Source organism: Rattus rattus, chromosome 1 (genome assembly GCF_011064425.1).
Source record: "Rattus rattus isolate New Zealand chromosome 1, Rrattus_CSIRO_v1, whole genome shotgun sequence".
Taxonomy (NCBI): Eukaryota; Metazoa; Chordata; class Mammalia; order Rodentia; family Muridae; genus Rattus; species Rattus rattus.
Window position 1 is genome coordinate 209,748,261 of NC_046154.1, and position 24,627 is coordinate 209,772,887.

The 24,627-nt window shown below is 47.2% G+C and overlaps 1 protein-coding gene and 1 pseudogene across 1 annotated transcript in view; both read left to right on the forward strand.

The window, feature by feature from the left end:
• Positions 1–21,199, forward strand: part of Spag1 (sperm associated antigen 1) — a 59,700-nt gene extending 38,501 nt beyond the window's left edge. Inside the window, exons 11-19 of the mRNA XM_032914494.1 lie at positions 1,714–1,989; positions 2,277–2,376; positions 6,297–6,449; positions 10,684–10,844; positions 12,840–12,972; positions 15,066–15,192; positions 18,625–18,768; positions 19,937–20,281; positions 20,378–21,199. Coding sequence (XP_032770385.1) covers positions 1,714–1,989; positions 2,277–2,376; positions 6,297–6,449; positions 10,684–10,844; positions 12,840–12,972; positions 15,066–15,192; positions 18,625–18,768; positions 19,937–20,281; positions 20,378–20,509 — 1,571 coding nt within the window. The 3' untranslated portion in view covers positions 20,510–21,199. The remainder of the gene's footprint in view (positions 1–1,713; positions 1,990–2,276; positions 2,377–6,296; positions 6,450–10,683; positions 10,845–12,839; positions 12,973–15,065; positions 15,193–18,624; positions 18,769–19,936; positions 20,282–20,377) is intronic.
• On the forward strand, positions 12,712–12,870 carry LOC116890305 (annotated as a pseudogene).
• Positions 21,200–24,627: the final 3,428 nt, after the last annotated feature.

The window sequence follows — 24,627 nt, forward strand, 5'->3', positions numbered from 1 at the left end:
TGTTCACTATTGCCAGTCCCTTCCCCCCAGGTGCTCTCCACAAGAGACTCTGTGGGTTATCCTTTAGGTGGATTCTACAGGGATCCCTCAGGGACCTGGGGATCTCACCTACACCCACCTTCTGATAATCCTGTTTGTGTTTGATGAACCTTTTTTTGTTTGTTTGTCTGTTTTGATTCATTTGTTTTTGATTCTCAGCAAGCAGGCGTGCCCATCCCCCTCCCTCCCTCGCCGCCCCCCCTCTGTCTGCTGCAGCTTGTGCCTGCACCCAGGGGCCTCCCCTGAGGGCTGGAGTAGTAGCTGCCAGTGAAAACTGGAGCTTTGCTCTGTGGTCCTACTGGATCCAGTCTTGTGATTTATTTCCATTATCAAAAATCTTTTCTACTGTTACAATAATTGAGCCTCTTTTGCTTAGTCATTCAAATTCGGTATGTTTTATGAACCTTGCATTTGAGCATAGTGGCTCACTCCTGTAATCTCTAACACTTGGAAGGCTGAGGCAAGAGAGTCATCATGAGTATGGGCCAGTCTGGGCTATGTATGAGATCTGTATTGGCAGCCCTCAGGCTCAGTGCCCGTGGTCAGTGTCAGTCACAGTGAGTTTTCAGGAGATAATGTGGTTCTCTCTGCTCTCTCAGACCTTCCCACTTATGAAAGAGGATGGAAAGCACAGCCAGGAAAAGTCAGACTAGAAATTGTTTAAAAGAACGCTTGGGAACATGGGTATTTGTGAGCTTTTGTTTGTTTGAGATGAAGTCTCAGTGGGCAGCCATGGCTGTCTTCCGGCTCTGCCTGTCTCTGCCTCCATTTCACCACCAGTCTTTAAAATCTTTTTTAAAAAAGCATTGCTTTCTCTGTGAGTTCAAGGCCAGCCTGGTTTACAGAGTGAGTTCTAGGGCTTCACAGAGAAACCCTGTCTTGAAAAAAAAAAAGAAACCAAAACGAAGAACAAGCCTTCATTTGAGGTACTCGGTCACTCTGCTTCAAATACTGACAAAATACACAGATACCAAAACAAACAAACAAAAACCCATGCCTGAAACTTGCAATTGAATTAAAAGATCTTCAGTTTGAATAAGGCATCTGAATAGAAAATTCGAGGCTTTGTTTTCATTTTTTGAGATGGCCTTATGTAGACAATGCAGGCCTGGAACTGGTCATACATATCCTCCAGGAGCCGTGATTGTAGACATGCGTCACCACATACAGTTATGAATGGAAAGTTTACCATTTTAAAGGCCTCATTAAGCTTACATACTCTTTATGATTTTGCTGAATTCACTTTGAAATGAATTGAAGACTTTATCTTTCAAATGACCATTTTCTCCCAGTTCGTTCACATAAGGAAGATGGTGCCCTGAACTTGGGCATATAGTCATCACGGTGTGAATCAAGTTGTAGTGACTTCATTCATTCCTGAATTGGGAATAAATGCAAGCTCTACCTGGACAGATGTCGTCTGTGTAGGAGATGGCTTTGAAAGGCCAGCAGCTCCCAGGCGCTTGCTCTCCAGAGGTTAAGGGGTTAATCTCCGCTCGCTCAGGGCAGATGGACGCTGGACCCGGTCCTGGGGTTCCTGGGGCAGGCCGAACTGGACGCCCACTCGGGGTGGCGGGTAGCTGGGACTCCGCCCGCGGGGTGGCGCCGCCCGCACCCTCCCGGCTGAATCGCGGGACCGGGATACACTCACCTCCCGTGCGCCCTTCCCTACAGCGGCCATGGGCAACATCCAGAAGAAGCTGATGGTCCGGAGCGAGGGTGGCAGGCGGTCGCGGCGGGCCCGGACACCGGTGCCCCGAGCGGAGCAGCAGGGAGGCCAGCCAGAGACAGCGACGGCCAGTATCAGCGACAACCACGACCCGGAGCAGCGGCGAGCCGCAGACAGTCCCGGCGACCTCAAGAGCCGCGGCAATGAGCTGTTCCGCGGTGGGCAATTCTCGGAGGCAGCCGCGCAGTACTCAGCGGCGATAGCGCAGCTGGAACCCACAGGTAGGGGAGCCGCGGTGACAGGCGCTGGCCCCGCATTCCTTCCCGCTGACTAAGGGCACGGTGAGCAATACCTCGGATTGCGGAGCCTGTGCCGGCCAAGCAGGTTTGCACGGGTCTCTGTCCTACCTTCCTGGTGTGGCGGGTGCAGGTAGGTTCCTGGGAGCTCTGCAGGATGAGCAAGCTGTAGGTCTGACTGCAGTGCTGCTGAGACTGCAGTCCTATCGTTTTTTGGACAACTGTGATAATGCTAATGGGTTTTAACTGTGTTTAATTAAATGTGGTTTTAGGAAGTGAAAATGCTGACGAGCTAAGCATCTTGTATTCAAATAGAGCGGCATGCTACCTCAAAGAAGGAAACTGCAGGGGCTGCATCCAGGACTGTGACAGGTAAACCTGCTCCAGGTTTGTCGAGAGGCCATGTGAAGAGGGCAATGTTTAATATCCCAAGTTTTCTATGTAAGAGCCTAGCTTCCTAAGACTAGTCATAAGGTGTGAGGAGAATGTAAACCCCCCCCACACACACACATACACACACATACACACACACTATTGAGAATTATATAAACTTTTTCTCTCCCCTTCTCCTGCCACAATCAGTGCCTTTTCCCTCTCTTTGGATCATGGGAGATAACTTGCTCCTGGCCACTTGCCGCCAGGGTAACTTCTACTGGATTTTGCTCAGATTGTCTCCAGCAAGTATTCAGGCTCAGTATTGCCCTCCAGATCAACTTCCTTGGCACCACCTGCTCCCCAAACTGGACCACTTCCTCCCTCCCACCGCCCTGTGTTCAAGGCCTTTTCCCACCTTATTCTACGTAAGGATCATACACTCAGCTCTGCTCAGCTGCTGGCCTACATGGTGGGTTTCTCCAGGCGCCCTGGTCATCGGCAGGCTCTAACACTGGTCCTGACCCTGTAGACTCCCAGCCCATTCAGTGTAGTTTAGTCTCTTGGCCGCTATCGCACCTTGCTCATAAATGGTACTCAGTAACCTGCAAGGCTGATGGATATAGGCACATGAATCAAACATTTTGTTTTCTTTTACCATTAAGTGATAAACCCTTAGGCAAGAGGTTACTATTTAGCACATCTGAAAACAATAAGAAGTGATGCTCTAGACCGACTGTCACAGGGCCTGGTTTCCTCCTGCTGCTTCATATAATTAGAGTGTGTCACACCTTTCCCTCTCGGAAGTTTGGACAGTAAATTTATGAGCCGAGTTTACAAGGCAAACAGTTGCCTTCATTTACTTGGTCACTTCATTGGTTGGACTAAGCTTGGTAGTGTCTGCTTCCAGTGTCTAACGCAGCTCTACACTGCTCGGTCGTGTCGTTTTGTCACTATTACAGGTTGGTTTAATAGCCCAGCATTTGTATTTTGGTTTGGCCTGTCTCCATCCACAGTTATGCTGGCTCCCATTAGCTCGTTGCTACGTTTTTAGGGTTTTATGAGCTAATGGACATCAGGTGAGCAGCTTGAAGTCCGTCGGTCATGGCCTGAGTTCCTCTACTGGACTCACGATCAGTGATCAGTTGTTGTGACTGGCGGTGAGCGTCCTCTCATCCAAGCGCTCCCTTCTAACGTGCTTCCTAAGAGGACACTGAGAGGGGACCAGGCCCGTGTCAGGGGGCGGGGATAGGAGGAATGAGTCCTGGGGGAGAGCAGAGGACCTGCTGGGAAGGGAGGAGGGCCTTAGCTTAGAGTTGTTCTCAGCCAAGGAATGTGGTTCTGCTAGTCAAGGCTGACCTCTGTGTAGGCTGACCTAGTTAGGTGTCTTCTTGGATACCTGGTGAGAGTCCCAGCAGGGTGCCTTGGAGATGGTACCTAGTGGGATGCTTTTATTCCCAGATTTTTCATTTATTTATTTATCTATCTATCTATCTATTCATCCATTCAGTCAGTCAATTTACATCCTAGTCTCAGCCTCCCTCCTCTAACTCCCCCTCACACAGCCCCCTCCTCCATTATCCTATCCCCTTCTATGGGAAGGGGGAGGTCCCCCCTGGGTACCAACCCACTCTGGCATCTGAAGTCTCTACAGGACTAGGCACACCCTCTCCCACTGAGACCAGAAAGACAGCCCAGTTGGGATGGGACCCACAGGCAGGTAAGAGTCAGGGTAAAGCCCCGCTCCATTGTTGGGACCTGCATGAAGACCACGCTGCACATCGGCTACATATGTGTGTCTGGGGAGTGAGGGGCTAGGTCCAGCCCTTGTGTGCTCTTTGGTTAGTGGTTCAGTCTCTGGGCGCCCCCAGTGGTCCAGGTAGTTGAATCTGCTGGTTTTCCTCTGGAGTCCCTATTTAATTTTCAGAAATAATCTTTGCTTTCTGAGGGTTCCATGAATTCTTATTACTGATAAGTAGTATTATAAGTCAAACTTTGAAAGAGATGCCCGGGGTCATGCCTCACACCTGTAATCCCAGCAATTGGGAGATGGAGACAGCAGGATTAGGAGCTGTAGGATATCCTAAGCTACAGAGTTTGAGGCCAGCCTGGGCTACATTAAACCCTGACTAAAAACAAACAACAACAACAACAACAAAAACCCAGACATTTTAAACTAGAGAAACCTTTTAACCTGTGAAGATATTGTTTATAGGATTTAATTTTTTAAGGAACATTTTAAATTATGTGTGTGCTGTTGCCCCTAAGCAAAAATGTGAGAAACAGTGTTCTAAAAAGTTTTTTGTTTATGCATAATTCTTTATCAGCAAAAAAACAAAACAAAACAAAAAACCCAAACCACATCATACTTCTGTTTGTCAGAGGATTCTTGAAGTTATTGGAAACATGTGTACTCACACGAATGCACACACACACACACACACACACACACACCATCTCTGGACAGCTTCCTTGTTCAGAACATCTAGCTAGGCTGAGGTCTAGTCACTCTCTGCCGATGCTGGCTTTTGCTGCCTTCTGACAGACTGGCCCACTGACCTGAGCAGCCAGCCTCCAGGCGAGCTGTGTTTTCATATTCGCCACACCTGTCTGTGGTTGTGGTTGGAGATGGTTTTCTTCAACAGCATATCCATTCATAAGCTCACACTCATTTTCAAGATGTGGTCAAGGAAGGAAAAACCTGGTCCTTCATTTCCTATGTTAGGAAGTACTAAGAGTTTTGTGTCCCAGTCTATCAATTTGAGATTCCCAGCTTGGGCCATCTTGACTGGTTCTGTGGTGTCTTGAGCAATGAAAGCTGGAATGGAGGCGGCACGGGTGTGGCAGGGACACCTCCACTCTCTGCGCTCACAGATGAAGTTATCTTTAGGGATACCGAAAGGCCTTTGTAGATTAGACAGTGCAAGATGACAACTCGTGACTAGTAAACAGCTGTAGGCTTAGCCCCCGATTCTCCTCGCTCTTACAGATTCCCTTTTTATAGTCAATAATGGCCCACAGAAAGGGTTAGAAAGCTGATACAGAAAACACCATGCAAGCTCTTGTGGTTTAGTAGTAAGTCACCTTGTTAAATATATGGATGTGATTAAGAAGTGTGAGTGTGTGTGCATGTGTGTGCTCTGTGTGCACATGTGTGCTGTGCGTGCATGTATGTAGACCAGGGGTCAGCATGCAGTGTCCTCCACAGCCACTCCCCATTTTATTGTGCAAGACAAAGTCACTCACTGTGCTTGGAACTGCCTGCTTAAGAACTCTCTCAGACTGGCTGGCTAGAGAGCCCTAGCAAGTCCGTCTTCACCTCTTAAGCTCTGGGAGAGCAGGCAGATAGGTGTGATTGGTTTTACAAGGTGCGGGAATCTCGGTTCCATTTCCTTAGCTGTGAGACTTTATATATATATACATACATATATATATATATACACACACACACACTGTAGCTGTCTTCAGACACCAGAAGAGGGCATCAGATCCCATTACAGATGGTTGTGAGCCACCATGTGGTTGCTGGGAATTGAACTCAGGACCTCTGGAAGAGAGTCAGTGCTCGTAACCACTGAGCCACCTCTCCAACCCAGCTGCAAGACTTTTATTTCTAATCTGTCCACAAGAGTCTAGATGCTTGCTCTGGGGTTGGGCCATCTTGGCTCTGTCGGGCAGGGGGGATGGGGGGGTAGGATGCTGATGTAGTACTGGGGAGCTCACACCTCCTTGTGGCCCGAGGACAGCAGAGTGATTTCTGGTCAGTGGGTTCAAGGACAGTGGCTGGCTGTTTAACACTAGGTTTGTTTCTGATAGAAATCAGGTGTGATGCATGGGGGTCCAACACCGCAGTCTGCATTGCTAATATAAATTAAAGGATCCTTCTCCTGGCAAGCGACAGTGATATCTTGTCCTCTTAGGGCTCTGGAACTTCATCCGTTCTCAGTGAAGCCTCTTCTGCGGCGAGCGATGGCCTATGAGACCTTAGAGCAGTACAGGAGCGCGTATGTGGACTATGTAACAGTGCTGAAGATAGACTGTAGGATCCAGCTGGCCAGCGACAGCGTTAACAGGTAAGCTAGTCCTAGGCTACCATCTGGGGTCCACCTCTGCTGTAGAAGGATCACACTACACCCTTCCCCTTTAAGAATGCTGTCAGTGTCTGGGTTTTCACTCATTCTCTATGAACGCTCTAAAGTTAAAGGTGTTGAATCAGGACCTCTGACTTGGACTCTGAGTTTATGGACTCAGAGAGCTTATGGACTCAGAGAGCTTATGGACATGGACACAGAGAGCTTATGGACACAGAGAGCTTATGGACTCAGAGAGCTTATGGACACAGGAGCTTATGGACACAGGAGCTTATGGACACAGAGAGCTTATGGACACAGGAGCTTATGGACACAGAGAGCTTATGGACACAGAGAGCTTATGGACTCAGAGAGCTTATGGACACAGAGAGCTTATGGACACAGGAGCTTATGGACACAGAGAGCTTATGGACACAGGAGCTTATGGACACAGAGAGCTTATGTACACAGGAGCTTATGGACACAGAGAGCTTATGGACACAGGAGCTTATGGACACAGAGAGCTTATGTACACAGGAGCTTATGGACACAGAGAGCTTATGGACACAGAGAGATTATGGACACAGAGAGTTTATGGACTCAGAGAGCTTATGGACACAGAGAGCTTATGGACACAGAGAGCTTATGGACACAGAGAGTTTATGGACTCAGAGAGCTTATGGACACAGAGAGCTTATGGACACAGAGAGATTATGGACACAGAGAGCTTATGGACACAGAGAGCTTATGGACACAGAGAGATTATGGACACAGAGAGCTTATGGACACAGAGAGCTTATGGACACAGAGAGCTTATGGACACAGAGAGCTTATGGACACAGAGAGTTTATGGACACAGAGAGCTTATGGACACAGAGAGCTTATGTACACAGGAGCTTATGTACACAGGAGCTTATGGACACAGAGAGCTTATGGACACAGAGAGCTTATGGACACAGAGAGCTTATGGACACAGAGAGCTTATGGACACAGAGAGCTTATGGACACAGAGAGCTTATGGACACAGAGAGCTTATGGACACAGAGAGCTTATGGACACAGGAGCTTATGGACACAGAGAGCTTATGGACACAGAGAGCTTATGGACACAGAGAGATTATGGACACAGAGAGCTTATGGACACAGAGAGCTTATGGACTCAGAGAACTTACAGAGGGCTTATGGACACAGAGGGCACAGAGGGCTTATGGACACAGAGAGATTATGGACACAGAGAGCTTATGGACACAGAGAGATTATGGACTCAGAGAGATTATGTACACAGGAGCTTATGGACTCAGAGAGCTTATGGACACAGAGAGCTTATGGACACAGAGAGCTTATGGACACAGAGAGCTTATGGACACAGAGAGCTTATGGACACAGAGAGATTATGTACACAGAGAGATTATGGACTCAGAGAGATTATGGACACTTGTTTGGGGTTTTGCTTTTAATTTGCCTATCTTCTACCTGGCAGTGCTCGCTCGCTCTCTCTCTCTCTCTCTCTCTCTCTCTCTCTCTCTCTCTCTCTCTCTCTCCTATGTTTTGTTGAGACAGGGTGTCTCTGGGTGGCTCTAATCACTCTGTAGACCACGTTGCCTTCAGACTCAGAGATCCGCCTGCCTCTGCCTCCCGAAGACTGGGGTCAAAGGCATATGCTTCCATACCTGGTCCCTCTCTTCCTGTCCTCACTTTTTCTGTCCTTTTTTGCAGCTCTGGGATTGAACCTGGGCCTCACACATGCTAGGCAGTTGTCCTAAATCTTTAGCCTTCAGTCAGTTCTCGAAGGTATCTGAGGTGCTGACAGGGCTGAGGGCCTGATCCAAAGGTATTTAGGTCTGGAGAGGTAGCTCATTAGAGAAAGCACTTGTTGCACTAACCCGAGGACCAGCATACAGTTCCCTAGAACCTGTGTGAGTGCCTGGTGAGCATGCTTGGTGCCTGTCACCCCAGCACTCAGCAGAAATGGGACACCCCAAACTGTTAGCCAGACTAGCTGATAGGTGAGCTCTGGGTTCAACTGAGCAACCTGCCACAATAAACAGTGATTGAAAAAGACATCTGATGTCAGCTTTGGGCCTTGCACTGGCTGGTTTTGTGTGTCAACTTGTCACAAGTTGGAGTTATCACAGAGAGAGGAGCCTCCCTTGAGGAAATGCTTCCATGAGATCCAGCTGTAAGGCATTTTCTCAACTAGTGATCCAGGGGGGAGGACCCAGCCCATTGTGGGTGGTGCCATCCCTGGGCTGGTGGTCTTGGGTTCCATAAGAAAGCCAGCTGAACAAGCCAGGGGAAGCAAGTCAGTAAGTAACATCCCTCCATGGCCTCTGCATCAGCTTCTGCTTCCTGACCTGCTCGAGTTCCAGTCCTGACTTCCTTTTAGATGAACAGCAATGTGGAAGTGTAAGCTGAATAAACCCTTTCCTCCCAACTTGCTTCTTGGTCATGATGTTTGTGCAGGAATAGAAACCCTGACTAAGGCAGGCCTCTATGTGCACACGTGCACACATGCATACTCACACTTCCATGGTACTTCAGGAAGCCAAATAATGGGCTGGAGGTTTGTGGCAGTTGGCTGAATGGCATGAGGAGTAGAGGGAGGCCATGTTGAGCCTAACATCTCAACTTTCTGCATTGTTCTTTTTAAAACATAAGATAAGATTTACAGAAGACCAGACACCTTCCAGGGCACAATCCATGGCATGTGGTGAGCACAGGGTGATTGCTTCCCCTGGTCTTGTGTGCTTCCTGTCACCCTCAGGCAGCCCTGACCGCACCAGGCAGTCACTCTCTCCCTCCTCGGTCCTGGCAGCCAGCAGTCTGCTTTCTGTCGCATGGATTTACTCATTCTGCATAGTTCATAGAGGTAGAGCTGTAGACTGTGCTGTGGTGTGTGGCATGATGCTTCTGCACTCTCCATGGTGTAGGGTGAGTCAGCGCTGAGCTTCTATGGAGATGTCCTAGTTATGTATGCACAAATCATATTTTTTATTAATCTGTCAGGCAGTGGTCATTTTGGTAATTTGCACCACTTTGCTATTACAAGCAGTGTGTGCATGAACACCGGGATAAGCTTCATTTGCCCTCCAGTGTCCCCTCCACTGGTGTGTATGTAGGAAGGGAATTGCTGGGCCCAACACTGACCCCATGTTTAACTCTCTCTGGTTAGTATTGAACATTTACCTAGGAGGATAGTTGCAGAGTAGTTGACTTTCAGGCTGTCATTCTCTAATGGAATTTAAAAGCTCATTTTATTACATGAGGAACCTGTAGGTTTTCCGTGTTCTTAAACTATCTCACTTCGTTTCTGCGATGCTACACGTGTGCTTCCCATTTACTAAGCCTGTCATGGAAAATCAGACACCAGCAGCTTTTTTTTAAACATCTGTACTTTGTTTTTGCCTTTTGTGAACATCTGCCCCTCTCCTCTCCAGGAGTCATGGCTGCTAGACTCCTTGCTTACCCTGGCAGCACGGAATGTCTTTCCTGCCACCTCTTCCTTCCTCTTTTCTGGTAATAAAAATTTTGCTCTAAAATTCTTTTTTTAAAATCTTTTTCTTCTACAGTTGTGGTTGGTTATACATTAAGTTTCAAATGTACATTTTCATACCCAGCCAATAAGATGTAGTTATTATAGCTTCAGTTTATGATGGAAATTTCTGTACAAGAAACTATAGGAAAATCATGTATATTATAATCATCTACATACATATAAAACTTTTTACAAAAAGGTATGTGTAATCATAGACCTAACTAAGAAATGCAGCTCATTAGTTACCGCTCAGCCTTCCCAACTGTGCGAGGTGCAGTGAGTTCTAGATCAGCGAGGGACACACAGAGAAACCTTGTCCCAAAACACAACAAACGAAAAGAGAAGAAAAGAAAAGAAAAGAAAGTTGTCTACTTAAGTAATCAATGCCACCTTTGACAAATCCTTTGGAGATGTTTTAGTTTACCTGGCCCGCATGGTTTTCTACATCTAAGATAAGCACAAAGTTACAGCTTGGTCAGTTTGACTTGTTTGTTTTTGTTTTTGAGACAGTGTTTCACTGGATAGCCCTGGAACTCACTCTGTAGCCCATGCTGGCCTTGAGTCAGATCAGCCTGCATCTGCTTCCTGGGTGCTGGAAAGGTGTGCGCCATCACACGTTAGTTAGTCTGACTCTTGCTCGAACCTTTGTTAATATAAAACATTGATTCCTTGATCAATACCAACAGTTCATTTTTCTCTTTAGAATAACAAGAATCTTAACAGAGCTAGATGGACCAAAATGGCGGGAGAGACTGCCCCCCATCCCGGCTGTGCCTGCATCTGAGTCTCTGAGAGTTTGGCACCCTGCTGCTGAGACCCCAGACCAAGATCCGTGTCCCAACAGCTGCACGCCCAGCATCACAGGTATGGAGGACTGCCCATGTTTCCTCCAAAGGCATCTTGAGCTCCACGAGGGAGCAGAGGCTGAGCTGCGGTGTCAGACTGGGGTCTAGCTTTCCTTCCTCCTAATGCATCCTTGTGTACAGGAAAGGGGCAGATAGGGAGTAGCCATGCCAGTGGCGGGGTCTCATTGTGCAGCTGGCATTATTGAGAGGAAGAAGAATAATTATGCTCTTCAGGAAGCCATGTGGCAGTGTGAAAAGAGCAAGGACGATGTGCTAAAAATAAACCAGAAAGCTGTTCAGGGCTGCTAGACGGCTCAGTATGTAAAGGTGAAATCTGTACAAACCGTCTCCAGGACCCATGGTGGAAGGAGAGAGCACAGTCCGACATGTTTGCTGTGGCACATGCCATCCACAGTCACACACATCACATGTACAGATAATACATTCTCAAGTTCTAATATGCAGATATATTGTAGGAAAACTTGGATGCAGAATAATATCATACAGGCTTTAAGGTTCGACGCTGTGCGGCATATATGTATTGAATCTTTGCGTTTTGAACATTTATTTTATGTGTATGGGTACTTTGCCTGCATGTATGTATGTGTACCACATATGTGCCTGGTATCAGAAGAGGGCATCAGATCCCATGAAACTGGAGCTACAGGTGGTTGTGAGCCACCATGTGGGTGCTGGGAATTGAACCCCTGGTCCTCTTAAGAGCAGCAAGTGCTCTTAACTGAGTCATCGTCTCTCCAGTCCCTAGGTTTTTAAAATTGTATGTATGTGGGAGATCTGAAGTGATGACGTGTGTGCTGCATATGAAGCTTGGGTCCTCTCCGAGAGCATAGTGCTCATAACCACCGAGCCATGCCTCCAGTGTCCAGCTTTGGGGGTTTTGAGCGAGGGTTTTCACATGGTCCAGATTGGCCTCTAACATAATGTGGAACCATGACTAACCCTGAATGCTGGTCCTCCCCCCTCTCCCTCCCAGTGCTGGGACCTCAGGCATGCAGCACCATGCCCACTCACTGATGGTAATGGTGTTTGTATCTGTTTCATAGACTTATTCTGCTGTAATTCCAGCTTCAAGAGATGTCTAAAGTACTATAGCCAAGTGCTCAAAGAGACAGTGTTCCTTTGAATTACTGGAAACTGTGGGCTTGTGGGTTCACTGAAGCAGCCATGTGTGAGAGTGCCTCACATTGTCTAGTTGCCTGTGTCCGGGTAACTGAGTGACTGCCTCCATCTACACAGTTCTTGCTCCTGTTAGTGTCTCCAGATTGCCAGCAGGGAAGAGAAGACATGGCAATGTATGTAACACAGTGGCTCTGCACTCTCTGACATGTGTAACACAGTGGCACTGCACTCTCTGACATGTGTAACACAGTGGCACTGCACTCTCTGACATGTGTAACACAGTGGCACTGCACTCTCTGACATGTGTAACACAGTGGCACTGCACTCTCTGACATGTGTAACACAGTGGCACTGCACTCTCTGACATGTGTAACACAGTGGCACTGCACTCTCTGACATGTGTGACACAGTGGCACTGCACTCTCTGACATGTGTAACACAGTAAGTGGCACTACATTCTCCAGCGTGTGTAACACAGTGACACTGCACTCTATTCTTGTAATTTGAAAGTAGCAGCATCATAACTATTCATACATTGGGCAGATTCTCTTTACCTTTATGTTTTGTTCCATTTAGCCTATAGCCTCATGTGCGAGGGCGTGACTGCAATGGAGAGTTTACTGATGATTGTTCTTTTTTTTTTTTTTTTTTTTTTTTTTTTTTTTTTTTTTTGGAGCTGGGGACCTAACCCAGGGCCTTGTGCTTCCTAGGCAAGCTGATGATTGTTCTTAAAAATTTATAGATGTAGCTTTGCGCAGTGGCAGTATCGTAGCCAATGAGGCTCATCCGAGGTGCGATTATTGCTAATTGAAAGATTGTATAGATGTATTTACAGGAATGTTTTCTCTATATGTTTATTTTATTGATCCCATAGATGAAAAAATGTTTCAAGCCCTTAAGGAAGAAGGAAATCAACTTGTAAAGGACAAAAACTATAAAGACGCCATTAGTAAATACAATGAATGCTTAAAGATTAACAGCAAGGCATGTGCCATCTATACAAACAGGCAAGTCCTTTCTGATATGTAGGTCTTGATTATCTTGATAATTTTGTTTGTTTATTTTATGTGTTTTGGTGTGAGGGTGTCAGATCCCCTGGAACTAGAGTTATGGACAGGTAGGAACTGCCATGTGGTGGCTGGGAATAGAACCCACATCCTCTGGAAAAGCATCCAGTGCTCTTAACCATTGAGCCATCTCTCCAGCCCAGTTTTGATTATTTTAAAATAACTTTTGAGAAATTAACTCAGCTCATTAATCCCATGTAGTGCTTCTAGGAATCAGTATGCAAGCTGTTTTGGGTGTCTCTGAAAGAGCTGGACTACAGAGGTCAGAGAGATTGGGAGGATGAGGTCTGATGACATTGTCCATGGTCGTCTTTGGTTACTGAGCTTGTCCTACTCTGGCCCTGCGCTGTCTGCTTGGTCAGGCTACAGTGAACTGGATCTAAGCCCTGCTCAGTGTAGAAACTGGTGTGGAATTGAGGTGGGGGTGACCAGTGTCATTCAAAATACCGTCTTATGGGGCCATGTCCTTTTGCTTCGGAAGTACTAAAGGCCAGTCTTTTTTTCTTTCTAACAGTGAGGACTGGTATGCTGCTCCAGAATGCAGCCTATACTATCTTTACCACTTTTGATTCTTTGGGGTTTGGCGGAAGTAGGTAGGGTATGTGATAACAGAAAGAATGAAGGATCAGTGTCGGACATTCTTCTAGCTACCTTTAAAGCTCTATCCTTCAGCCTTTTATCAGTGGCTGGGAATGGCTCTGGTTTGGGTGAAGACCTCGCTGCCCCTGGCTGTAGTGACATGGAGCTCAATGCCTGGGTCTCCTCTCTGCAGGCTTCCCGTTGTCTGGTATCTTGCCTTGTGGGGTCTCAATCCCTTATTGTCTACTTGAGTTCTAGACCAGCTCCTCCTCCTGCCTCACATTTGGCCCCACTCAACTCCTATCCTTGTTTCTCCTTCCTCATTGGAGAAGCCGAGTACCCTGGGCCTTCCTTTCCTAAGCAGGCAGCAACCTAGAGTGGGCTCACCTCTAAGTACTCTTCAGAGTGGCTGGCTGGCTGTCCCCTTACCACCCTCAGCTCCTCCCCCTCCCAACCCCTGCCTTAGGCCACTGTTTTCTTCTGCCATCTCTCCTCTTGTCCCACTCTCCCAGTTGTAGCTAGAGTGAGCTTTCTGACACATGCCAAGCATGTCACCCCGTTATACGCTTGCCCAAGTGAGCAAGGCCTTTGTGATCTGGCCTGGCCCCACCCCTCCATTCCAGCCAGGCACTGCTTTGCCAGGATCATCAAGAACACCATGCTCTGCTCTGGGAAGGCTGTGCCCTGACTGTGTCCTTGGGCTCCCTACCCCTCTGTCCCTCTCCTCTGTTCCCTAACTCTTAGTCCAGTGCCTTGGCAAGGTCATTCTCCTTCACACACCCAGATAGATGAACTGGTCTTCAGTTATGCCTCCTGGTTGCTGTGCTGCTGGCTCTGCCCTACAAGTTCTTGGGCCTCAGCTGGGAGCTTCCAGACCCATCTTACAGATATCACTAGAGAGGCTCATTCGCTTCCCTGTTTCCACCCAGCTGCATCCTCGTTTTGGATCGGGCTGTAATTTGTTTGCAATGGCCTTCCCAGTGATGTGATTTCATCCCCTGTGAGAACAGCAGAGCTGGCTTCAGTTGGAGCAACCAGAGCTTAAAACAGCCTTAACCCTTACTAGCGACTCCTTCCTTTTAAAAATGCTGTAGAAATTATTTTAGTTTTTTTTTAAGATGTTTTTATTGTGTGCATGTGTGTGTGGTTGTGTGGGCATGTGCACATGGTTATGTAGGTGTATGCACATAGGTGTGTGGGCATGTGCACATGAGCATGTTTGTGTGCATGGGTGTGTGGGCATGTGCACATGGGTACAGAGGACAGAAGCAGGTGTCAAATCCCCTATAGCAGGAGTAACTAGCGGGCAGTTATAAGCTACCCTGTGTGGATGCTGGGAGAAAAACTCAGGTTCTCTGGGAGAGCAGCATGTGCTCTTAAGTACAGCTACCCTTCCCAGCCCCACTGGCTGTCTAAATACACCGATCTGCTTCCCTCTCCTTGCACTGTGCCAGGGCTCTCTGTTACTTGAAGCTGGGACAGTTTGAAGAGGCAAAGCTGGACTGTGACAAGGCGCTTCAGATAGACAGCAAGAATGTGAAAGCCTCTTACAGACTCGAGCTCGCCCAGAAAGGACTCGAGGTGAGAGCATGTCTGTCTTGGTGTGTGAATTTCATCTCTGAATAGATCAAGTGGTTTCATGAAGGTCAGGGTCATGCCCTGAGAACAGGATTGACTCCTGGTGTACACTGACCTGCTCAGCAGCCTCGGCACGGACTTCTAGTTGTCACCCTCGTCTCTGGTGTGGGTCAGGTAGTTTCTAAGCTCCTGTCCAGCTCCATTTCAGGCTGTAGTGAGCATTTTGGCTACAGGTTTCCAGCCCTACTTTCCTAGGGTGTCAGGGAACGTTCACTTAGGAGAGATGGCTTGTTGCTGTTGTGTTACTGTGTAAATACGAGGGACTTCCAACGAAAAATAGGATTAAAACAACAAAAACTAGCAATGCCCTCAGGTTCCAGCAGAGCCTGAGGTTGGAGGTGGAACACCTGCTGGTGTGTGAGCCACCCAGTGGAAGCTGGGAGAACTGCAGCCGAGATTTAGATGCCTACAGGGGCCTGGCCCTAAGCTAGCTTGGCTGATGGCCTCTGTAGGACTAGAGTGGCATTCTTCTCATACCATATTGTGAAGAAAGAAGGCTCTGTATAGATGTGCTTTCCTTATGCTAGCTCTCCTGAATGGGAATCTTTTTTTCCCCTTCTGTTTTACAAATATAGGGTGTTATGTAGCCCAGGCTGAGCTCTCACTCCCTAGATGGTAGAGTCTGGCCCTGAACTTGGTTCTCCTGTCACCATCTCCTAGGTGCTGTTCCACATAGAAATAAGGGTCACTGAATGTTCAAGTGTGAGGAAAAACGTTTCTGGATGTGGCGGCTTGAAAGAAAACGGCCTCTACAGGCCCATGGGGAGGTGTGGCCTTTGTTGGAGGAAATGTGTCACTAGCAGGTGGACTTTGAGTTTCAAACACTCAAACCAGGTCTAGAGTGACATTCACTTCTTGCCTGTTAAACTCTCAGCTCCTTCTCTAACACTGAGGCTGCCTGCATGCTACCACATTTCCTGCCATGACTAAATTTCTGACCTGAAAGCCAGCCACAATTCAGTGCTTTCTTTAACAAGAGCTGCCGTGGTCGTGGTGTCTGTTCACAGTGTTCACTGTTCACAGTGTTCACAGGTCATGGTGTCCTGTCAACACAGGACGGACTCCTGAAATGTTTGTGGGGAGGGACGTTACAGCCCTTCAGTACAGGACAAACTTCCTGCGATGTGGCGTGGGGGCAGAAGGCCCGATTCACACAGGGTTCACTCTAGCTCAAGGTGGTCTGGAACTCAGTATGTAACTCAGGCTGGCCTCAAACTGGTGCTCTCCTGCCTCAGCTTCCCAAGTACGAGGAGGGCAGTTGGTACATGCCCCTGGCCTCTTTCTCCTCTTCTCTTTATCTCCCCTGTGAGTGTTCAGATGTCTACTTCATGGGCAGCCATCAATCCCACAGGGATAGAAAGCACCTCACACACCTCATTTAGAACTCTCTCCAAATATGGATGCATCCTAAGGGATTATGGGTTAGAACTTCAGCTATGAGTTGGGAGAGGAAGGACGCAAACCGAAGCTGCAGGTGAGGTGTTATCTCAGGGTTATTTGAAGGTGACATTGGGAGGACAATAAGTATAAAGTGTGTGTGTATGGGGGTGCCTCCTAGGCCTCGGAGGTGAAGAATAGCCAGATTGGGGGGAAGGTAGTTTTGATGTTTAATGTGGGAGTCCACTGAACGGGAAATGTGGAGGGTTTGTGCACCAAAGCAACAGTTCTGCTAGTCCTGGCCTATCAGGAGGCTCTGGATCCCACATCCTCTCCGGCTGCCTAGAGCCAGACCTGTGCCCCCAGCAGCCAGGACAGATGCAGCCATGTGAGGCGGTGGCTGTGGCACACACTGAGTCTGTTCCGCAGCCCTCCCCTCCCCCTTACTGGGAACATACTAATCCATACGCCTCACATAAAGACCCTTTAGTTCAAGAGACTTCTTCACTGCGGACTTACTCTAGGCTTTGGGCCAGCGTGGTGCACATACACTGGAGTGGGGAAGGAGGGAGAGAGGCGGGGACGGGGGAGTTTCCCTCCCTCCCTTCCCTGTTCCTGCTTCTCCCTCTTACTTGCCCACTCCTGTGTATGCACGCCTGTGCATGCTCACACGAGTGTGCCAGCACACGTGGAGGTTGGAGGGTAGCCTCGGCAGCCAGTCTTCAGCTTTTATGGTGTTTGGAACAGGGTTTCTTATTCACCCGTGTGTGTGGCACAGTGGACTGGAAGGCTTACAGGCATCCTCTGGACGCTGCCTCCCGTCTCCCTGTAGGAATGTCGGGGATGTGTGCATGGTATTCACTACTATACATTACTGCCCGTGTTCTAGGAAATCTGGTCTTAGCTCCACGCTTTCTTTCACGCAAGCATTCTTGCCCAAGTAGCCGTCTCCCAACCCAGTTGTGTGCAATTTCATTTTTGCCAGAGCCACACTCTGGTCGAAGCTCTGCTCTTTTGCCGGCCCCTCCCCTCCAGCTGGTCCCGCTATTCTGACAACCAGAGAAGGGAAGCCCCTCCCTGCTATGCCCATCTCAGTCTTGCCTCACTTTATTGCATCAAGACAACTCAGATATACTTGCAAGTTGTTGCTTTTTATTTTTCCCTCTGATGAATCGGAGGAACCTCAGAGGACAAGGACAAGGTTGCCCTTCCCATCTCCTCATTCCCATCTCCAAACAAAGGGACTGCTCTGTGACTACTGTGGACTGGCAGCCCTGTGCCTCATCCCCTGTGCCCCCCCCGCCCTGTGCTGTCCTGCCCCTCTGCTGCCCCGCCTCCTCTGCTGCCCTGCCCAGTAGGGTCTGTGGTGGTTAATATTTATCATCAGTCTGATTAGATTCAGCATCACCATGGAAATACACCTTTGGGCGTGTTTCGGGGGATTATCTAGATTATGGTGAAGTGGGAAGACCCACCCTGAGTGTGGGTAATGACAGCTCGTGGAGAAAGGGAACTGAGCACAAACAACCCTCACTGCTTCCTGAGAGAGTATGGTGGGCTACAGCCCGTCCCAAACTCACACCTTTCCTGCCATGATGACTGAACCCTGAAAATCGGAGCCAATTTTAGGAAAAGTAACCCGGGCTAGTTAGCTCACACCTGTCTTTCTCTCATTCAGTGGTCAGTGGATGGATGAGAATGGACGACACAGAAAGTTGCAGTGATGGAATGGAGCCTGGCTGGCTGCTGCCTCTGTGCCATCTTTACTGCAATGGAGGCTTGCCGTCATGTGTACTGTCTCACGGCATACTCACCCTCTTCCCACTGTGAATGGCACTGACGGAAGTCACGTACACACCCTGCACTATCAACTGTAACCTAGGCTAACCCAGGAGCCTCTTACCCGTGCACACCCTTGCACACATCACTGTCACCCAGGCTAACCCAGGAGCCTCAGCCTTGTACCCATGCAAACTGTCCTATGATCTTATTTTTTAGAATTGCCGGGAAAGAGTGGCGGATCCCAGTCAGGTTGTCCTCCTAAGCCCAGATTCCAGTGAAGCAGCCAGGCACCTGGACACTAAGAATGACACAGCACCTCCCAGCAGAGAGAGGGAGAGGAGGAGAATTGAAATCCAAGAGGTATTTGTATTTTATACTCTTTTTTTTTTTTTTTTTTTTTTTTCTTTTTTTTTTCGGAGCTGGGGACCGAACCCAGGGCCTTGTGCTTCCTAGGCAAGTGCTCTACCACTGAGCTAAATCCCCAACCCCTGTATTTCATACTCTTGAAAGCACCCTGCTGAGACTATACACAGAATCTAAGGTTATTTCCTGTGAACTCAGGACTTTTTTTTTTTTTTTATCCTGATTGCCAATGAAAACAATTGTGAAGTGACCCAGTTGTGAAGACAGAATTTGCCCTTTGATGCATCATTGGCCACCATGTTTCTCAGCAGGGGCCATGGATAGGGGTGTCCCAGGGTGGGGGATGTTGTTCTCACTGCCCTGGAGCCATAGGCCATAGGCGTCCCTCGGAGTAGACATGCAGAGATGAACAGGACTTATCTTCAGCCCTGCCAACCCTGGCGGAAGCTCTGCTCTTCCGCGGCTGACTTTCCTTTTTTTATTGTTGTTGTTTTGGTCACTTAGACCAAGCTGGCCTTGAATTCAGAGATCTGCCTGTCTTCGCCTCCCCAAGTGTTGGGATTGAAGGCACACACCATCCCTCCGGGGGTCCTCATCTCTCTCCTTTTTTTTTTTTTTTTTTTTAACTCTTCAATAATCTGGGCTTCTCCAAGACAGCCTGGCCATCACATTTACCTCTGTGATTCCTAGAAAGCCACGTGGTTTGCTTTGCCATTAATGAAGAATGTCAAGACATAAATTCCTATACATCTGTGAATGCTAACTTTCTATTTACAGTCTGACATTTCGACTAAGAGGCAACAGGTCGGAAGCCATGATTTTTTTTTTCCCTTTAAGTAAGAAAAGAGTGTTTTAAGAGACACAAAAAAATACAGGATCATTTATTAAATATAAGGAAATGGAAATGAATGTAAAATTAATCCTGAAAACAAAAACTAATATAGGCCTTCAGATTTTTTTTTAATGTAGAATATCTTCTAAAAATGTCTTATGTTCTAACTTCTCTTTCTTAAAGAAATAATGTATTTTAAAATGTATTAAAACTTGTATTTTCACTTAGAACTTTCCTGAAATACGGTGCGTATCTCTCAGTTCACAGTGCTAAGTGAACTTGGGCATGTGCCTGTAGTCAGTGTCCTGACATGCTGTAATTTCTGTTGGGAAGGTGGATGACAGCAGTGATGAGGAACCTGAGCGACCCACAGAGGCCTCTGCCGTGGAAGACGGATGGTCTGCAGAACAAGCCGGGAAGATGGAGGTCTGCAAGCCTAGGAATGCCTATGAGTTCGGGCAGCTCCTGACCACTATCAGCGCCAGGAAAGACGAAGAGGCCTGTGCACAGCTTTTAGCCCTCACTGCTTCCCAAGACCTGCCTGTGTTGCTAAGTAACAAACTGGAAGGGGACATGTTCCTCCTCATCATGCAGTCACTGAAAAGTCACCTTGTGGCCAAGGACCCCTCACTGGTGTATAAGCATCTCCTGTATCTGAGCAAAGCAGAGAGGTTTGAGGTAAGCGGCAGTGTGCCTGGGAGGGAGCCTGCTGTTTCTGGGTTCTGTAACTTTGAAAGTGTTGCCTATGCTCACAGGACCCTTCCCCTCTTCCAGATGATGCTGGCACTGACTAGCAAAGACCAAAAGGAGCAGATGGCGCAGCTGTTTGATGGCCTGTCAGACGCGCAGGCTGACTGTCTCACGGCAGAGGATATACAGGCCCTAAGAAGGCAGTATGTGCTTTAACTCGGGTGCTGAGTTCAAAGCAGTCTCTGATGGAGTTGCATGGGTAAAGCCACACCCAGAAGGACCCATTTGGACATCAGACGTTATACTTATTTTTGTATCCAGAACATGTATATTCTACAATCTGATTCTTATTTATTGTAAATATTCTCTTCTGTACTAGAGCCAATACCTTTATATTTAATAACTATATTCGGAACTTGGCAAACACTCTAATTTATAAAACATTTTCTTTTAATGACCTACCCATAAAAACTTAAACACGTTCTTCGTTGTGGCAATTCTTTCAGGTTTGACAGGAACCCAGGTCTTCCGTTCTTTAAAAGCAAATGTTAGTACTGATAACTCCATCACTTTCTACCCACTCAGATGCACAAAATCTACTTTAGAGATTGAAACAACACTTGCATCTTTGAGGTCATTATTAGTTTATTAACTTAGAGCCCTGAGGGAGTTATTTTTTTCTAATATTTTTACTGTGACTTTCTTCTCGTTTGTAAACCTTTCACCCTACCTTTGTATTTGAATTGCCACCCTAGCCAATAGTCGCCATTCACACGCCCCCCCCCCAAATCTGTTTTCTGCTTGGTTTCTTTACTGTAACAAGTGAGAAGTCACTGGATGTTCCCTTTTCTGGGTTAAAGGTATTCCCTATGCAATAAACAAACATCCAAGTCTTAATTTATTTAATGTGTGTAAGCCTGTGTGTCTGTATGTGTACCTTGTGCATGCAGGCTACAAAGGCCAGAAGAGAACACTGGATTCTCTAGAACTGAAGTTAGAGATGGCGATATGCCTCCTGGTACTCAGTTTTCCCTCAAACCCAGCCATCTCTGCAGCCTCAGTGCAGCTCTTACCCAGTGTCGTCATAGCCTTCTGTAACCCACGAACAGGAACTTTTTTCCAGGTGCATTCTGTTGTTCATGTTAAAGTTAAGGTGAAAGGTGAACATTATTTTCATATCTCACCTTTTACAATTAGAATATTTAAGACCTGTCGTGGTACCTTTCAAACTTTGTCATTTCCTACCATCTCAAGCAGGTCTCTCTCCTTTGTTCTTAGGTGGAAACCTACTGTAGTTGATTCTCTAATCCGTAAACAGTTTGTAGCCAGTCTTGCGGGGAGAGGGGGGCAGATCCCTGAATCTAATTTCTTCCCTTTTGTTTCTTTGAGTATGACTACTAACTGCCTCCAAGGCCCTGAAGGACCACCATGCCTCCTGAAAAATTCCCAGAACCTCAAATGACACACCAACGGACGTTACCTCAGCGGCAAAACCATGCCTCTGCTAGAGCATGAAGCAAATCATAGCCAGCTGCTGCGGACAGTCCAAAGTAGCCCATATCCCCGTATATAGGATTTGAATGAAAACATTCTTATAATATTCCTTTTTTTTTTTTTAAGAAACCAAAATTCCGGGTTGGGGATTTAGCTCAGTGGTAGAGCGCTTGCCTAGCAAGCGCAAGGCCCTGGGGTTCGGTCCCCAGCTCCGAAAAAAAAAAAAAAAAAAAAAAAAAAAAAGAAAAGAAACCAAAATTCCAGAATTATCACCACACATTTTCTCCTCCTTAATGTTGTTTTTTGTAAATAGCAGATGATGAATTGTTGCATGTACATTCATGATGGCAGTCTCTTAAGAAGATATCATCTACGATATCATAGATAGCGTGTTCAAGTATACTCTGCTGGTCACATCACACAGCAAGCATGACATTTCTCTGAATAGGGATGGATGACAAATTGCATTCCTCCATGTTATTGAAAGAGGATAAGACAGGCTATGCTATTACACAGGAGTACCTCTCCAGGAGAGGCAGAGGCAGACAACTGACTGGTGCTGGAGCTCTGGCGCCCCCTCCTGGGTCCTGTCCTGTGACAGCTCTCAGGTGCAGCTGGCCACAGGGATCAGGTCAAATCAGAAAGCTCCAGTTATTGAGAAGACTGAAGAAAAGAGTGTCTGAGTCAGTCAGCTCTTGTAAGCCCTCAAACAGCTGGAACGCATGGCCAGTCCACTGGCTGAGAAGCTACATGTGCAGAAACTCATTAATACTGAAAGGGACTAAACTATTTATGACCCTCAGAAAAAAGCACTGGTGGTGAAAATCCTTGGTTTATTCTTAGTTTGGAGGGAAAAGCCAATGATATCAAATATAAGGCTCTCTAGCAGAAAGTCATTGGAGTTTTCAAGGGCCCTGGGGACCACAGGGACAATGGCATGAAATCTAAGCCAGATTGTGAAACAGACTCCACTCCATGAGAAAGAGCTAAGAAGGATTAAATTGCTTTGCTGCAGAACCTTCAGTGTCACACACAAGGGAGGGTGTCCAGCACCCGGGCCACATGTGACAGGACAATGGAAAAGCAGCTGGATTATCTGTCTTCCCTTGGAGTTTTAACAGTGCCCGAGGGAGGTCGCTGCTTTATGCTTCTCTCTGTCTCTCTGTCTGTCTCTCTGTCTGTCTCTTTCTCTCATGAAATAAGTAATAAGATGTACTTATTTCATGTATGTGAGTACACTGTAGCTGTCTGCAGTCACACCAGAAGGCGGCATCAGATCCCATTACAGATGGTTGTGAGCCACCATGTGGTTGCCGGGAATTGAACTCAGGACCTCCGGGAAGAGTAGTCAGTGCTCTAACAGCTGAGCCATCTCTCCAGGCCGCTCTTGTCTCTTTTACGTCAGTATTTTCATGTGTGCAGCAGGAAGAATGACTGTTGTTTACAATGGAGTATGTCGGGAGCTACTTCGGTCAGTGAAGTTTCACCCCGTGCTACACAGGGGTTTACTAAGATGCCACAAGAAAAGAGAATCGGTCCTGGCAAGCGTGGAGGAGCTGCAGCCACAGTGCTGCTGAGAAGAGACGGTGGGCTGTTAAGTTTCTCAGAAACTAACATAACTGCTGTTGGCCCGATAATTCCCCAAGAAAATAAGATATATAGGAACATTATCATAAAAATAACAAAGCAGAGATCACTGAAATGTCCACCACCCACTGACTGAAGTGACAAATGTCCCAGCCACACCAGCGCATGCTATCCAACCAAAAGAGGAGTGGTGTGGGACTCGGACTCACGGCTGGATGAGGTGCACTCCGTGCGTCTGAAATACAACGTCCACATGGCCAAACCTAGAACCTGTGCAAGTCTGTGCTTGGGGGGAACCACAAAACACGGGGATGGTGGCCAGGAAAATGCCCTGCAGTCAGAGAGGATGGCCACGCAAACCTCTAAACAGAGTAAAAACTACTGAAGGTCACACTTTAAAAAGGTGTGTTTCATGGTATGTGAACTGCATCTCAATTTAAAAAAAAAAAATGGGAGAAACACAAAAAACCCAAGCAAACCTGGGGGTAGGGGTGGGGATGGGGTGGAATCTGCCTAGGTGGTAGGGATTGAGGTAAATCCCCAAGGCCTGACCAGTCCTGAAAGGCAACAGTTTGTGCGTTGGGGGAACTTACTGAGAGGAGTAGAAAGCTAAGTAATAATGACGTAAAACAGGCTAGGATGGCCACTCACGTTCCTGCCTCACACTGTACTGGAGGGTGAAGTCGGTACAACAGGACCAACAACATTTACAAAAGGCTTCAGACTAGAAATGAAGAAGTAAAGCTTCCCTTCTGGTATTTCCAGACGTAATTTCAAACATAATTCTCAACATATAAAATCCTAAAGACTTATAAGGTTATAGATATGACTGTTAGAAGACTGAAAATCAATGTATAAAAACTACAGTATGTTTGGAGCAATAAAAACTGAGGCTTATGGGAAGGGTGTCGTGGTACATGCCTTCAGTTCCAGAGAAGGAGGCAAAGGTACTTGGAGGCCAGCCTGCTCTACAGAGAAAATCCCAGGTCAACCAAAGCTACACAGTGAGATTCTATCTCAAACACCAAGACATAGAAATAAAAATAAGCAAAGACTGTAAGTACAATTCAAGGCTAGGGAAGACTTTGATCAAGATCAGGTCTGAATGATACAATCAGACAAACTACCAAGACATCTAATACATGCAACACACACATATAAACACCTATAAAAATCAATCAATAACAAGGCGTGGTCTCCTGTGAATGTAATTATAATACTTGGGAGGCTGAGGCAGGAGAGTCAATACTAGC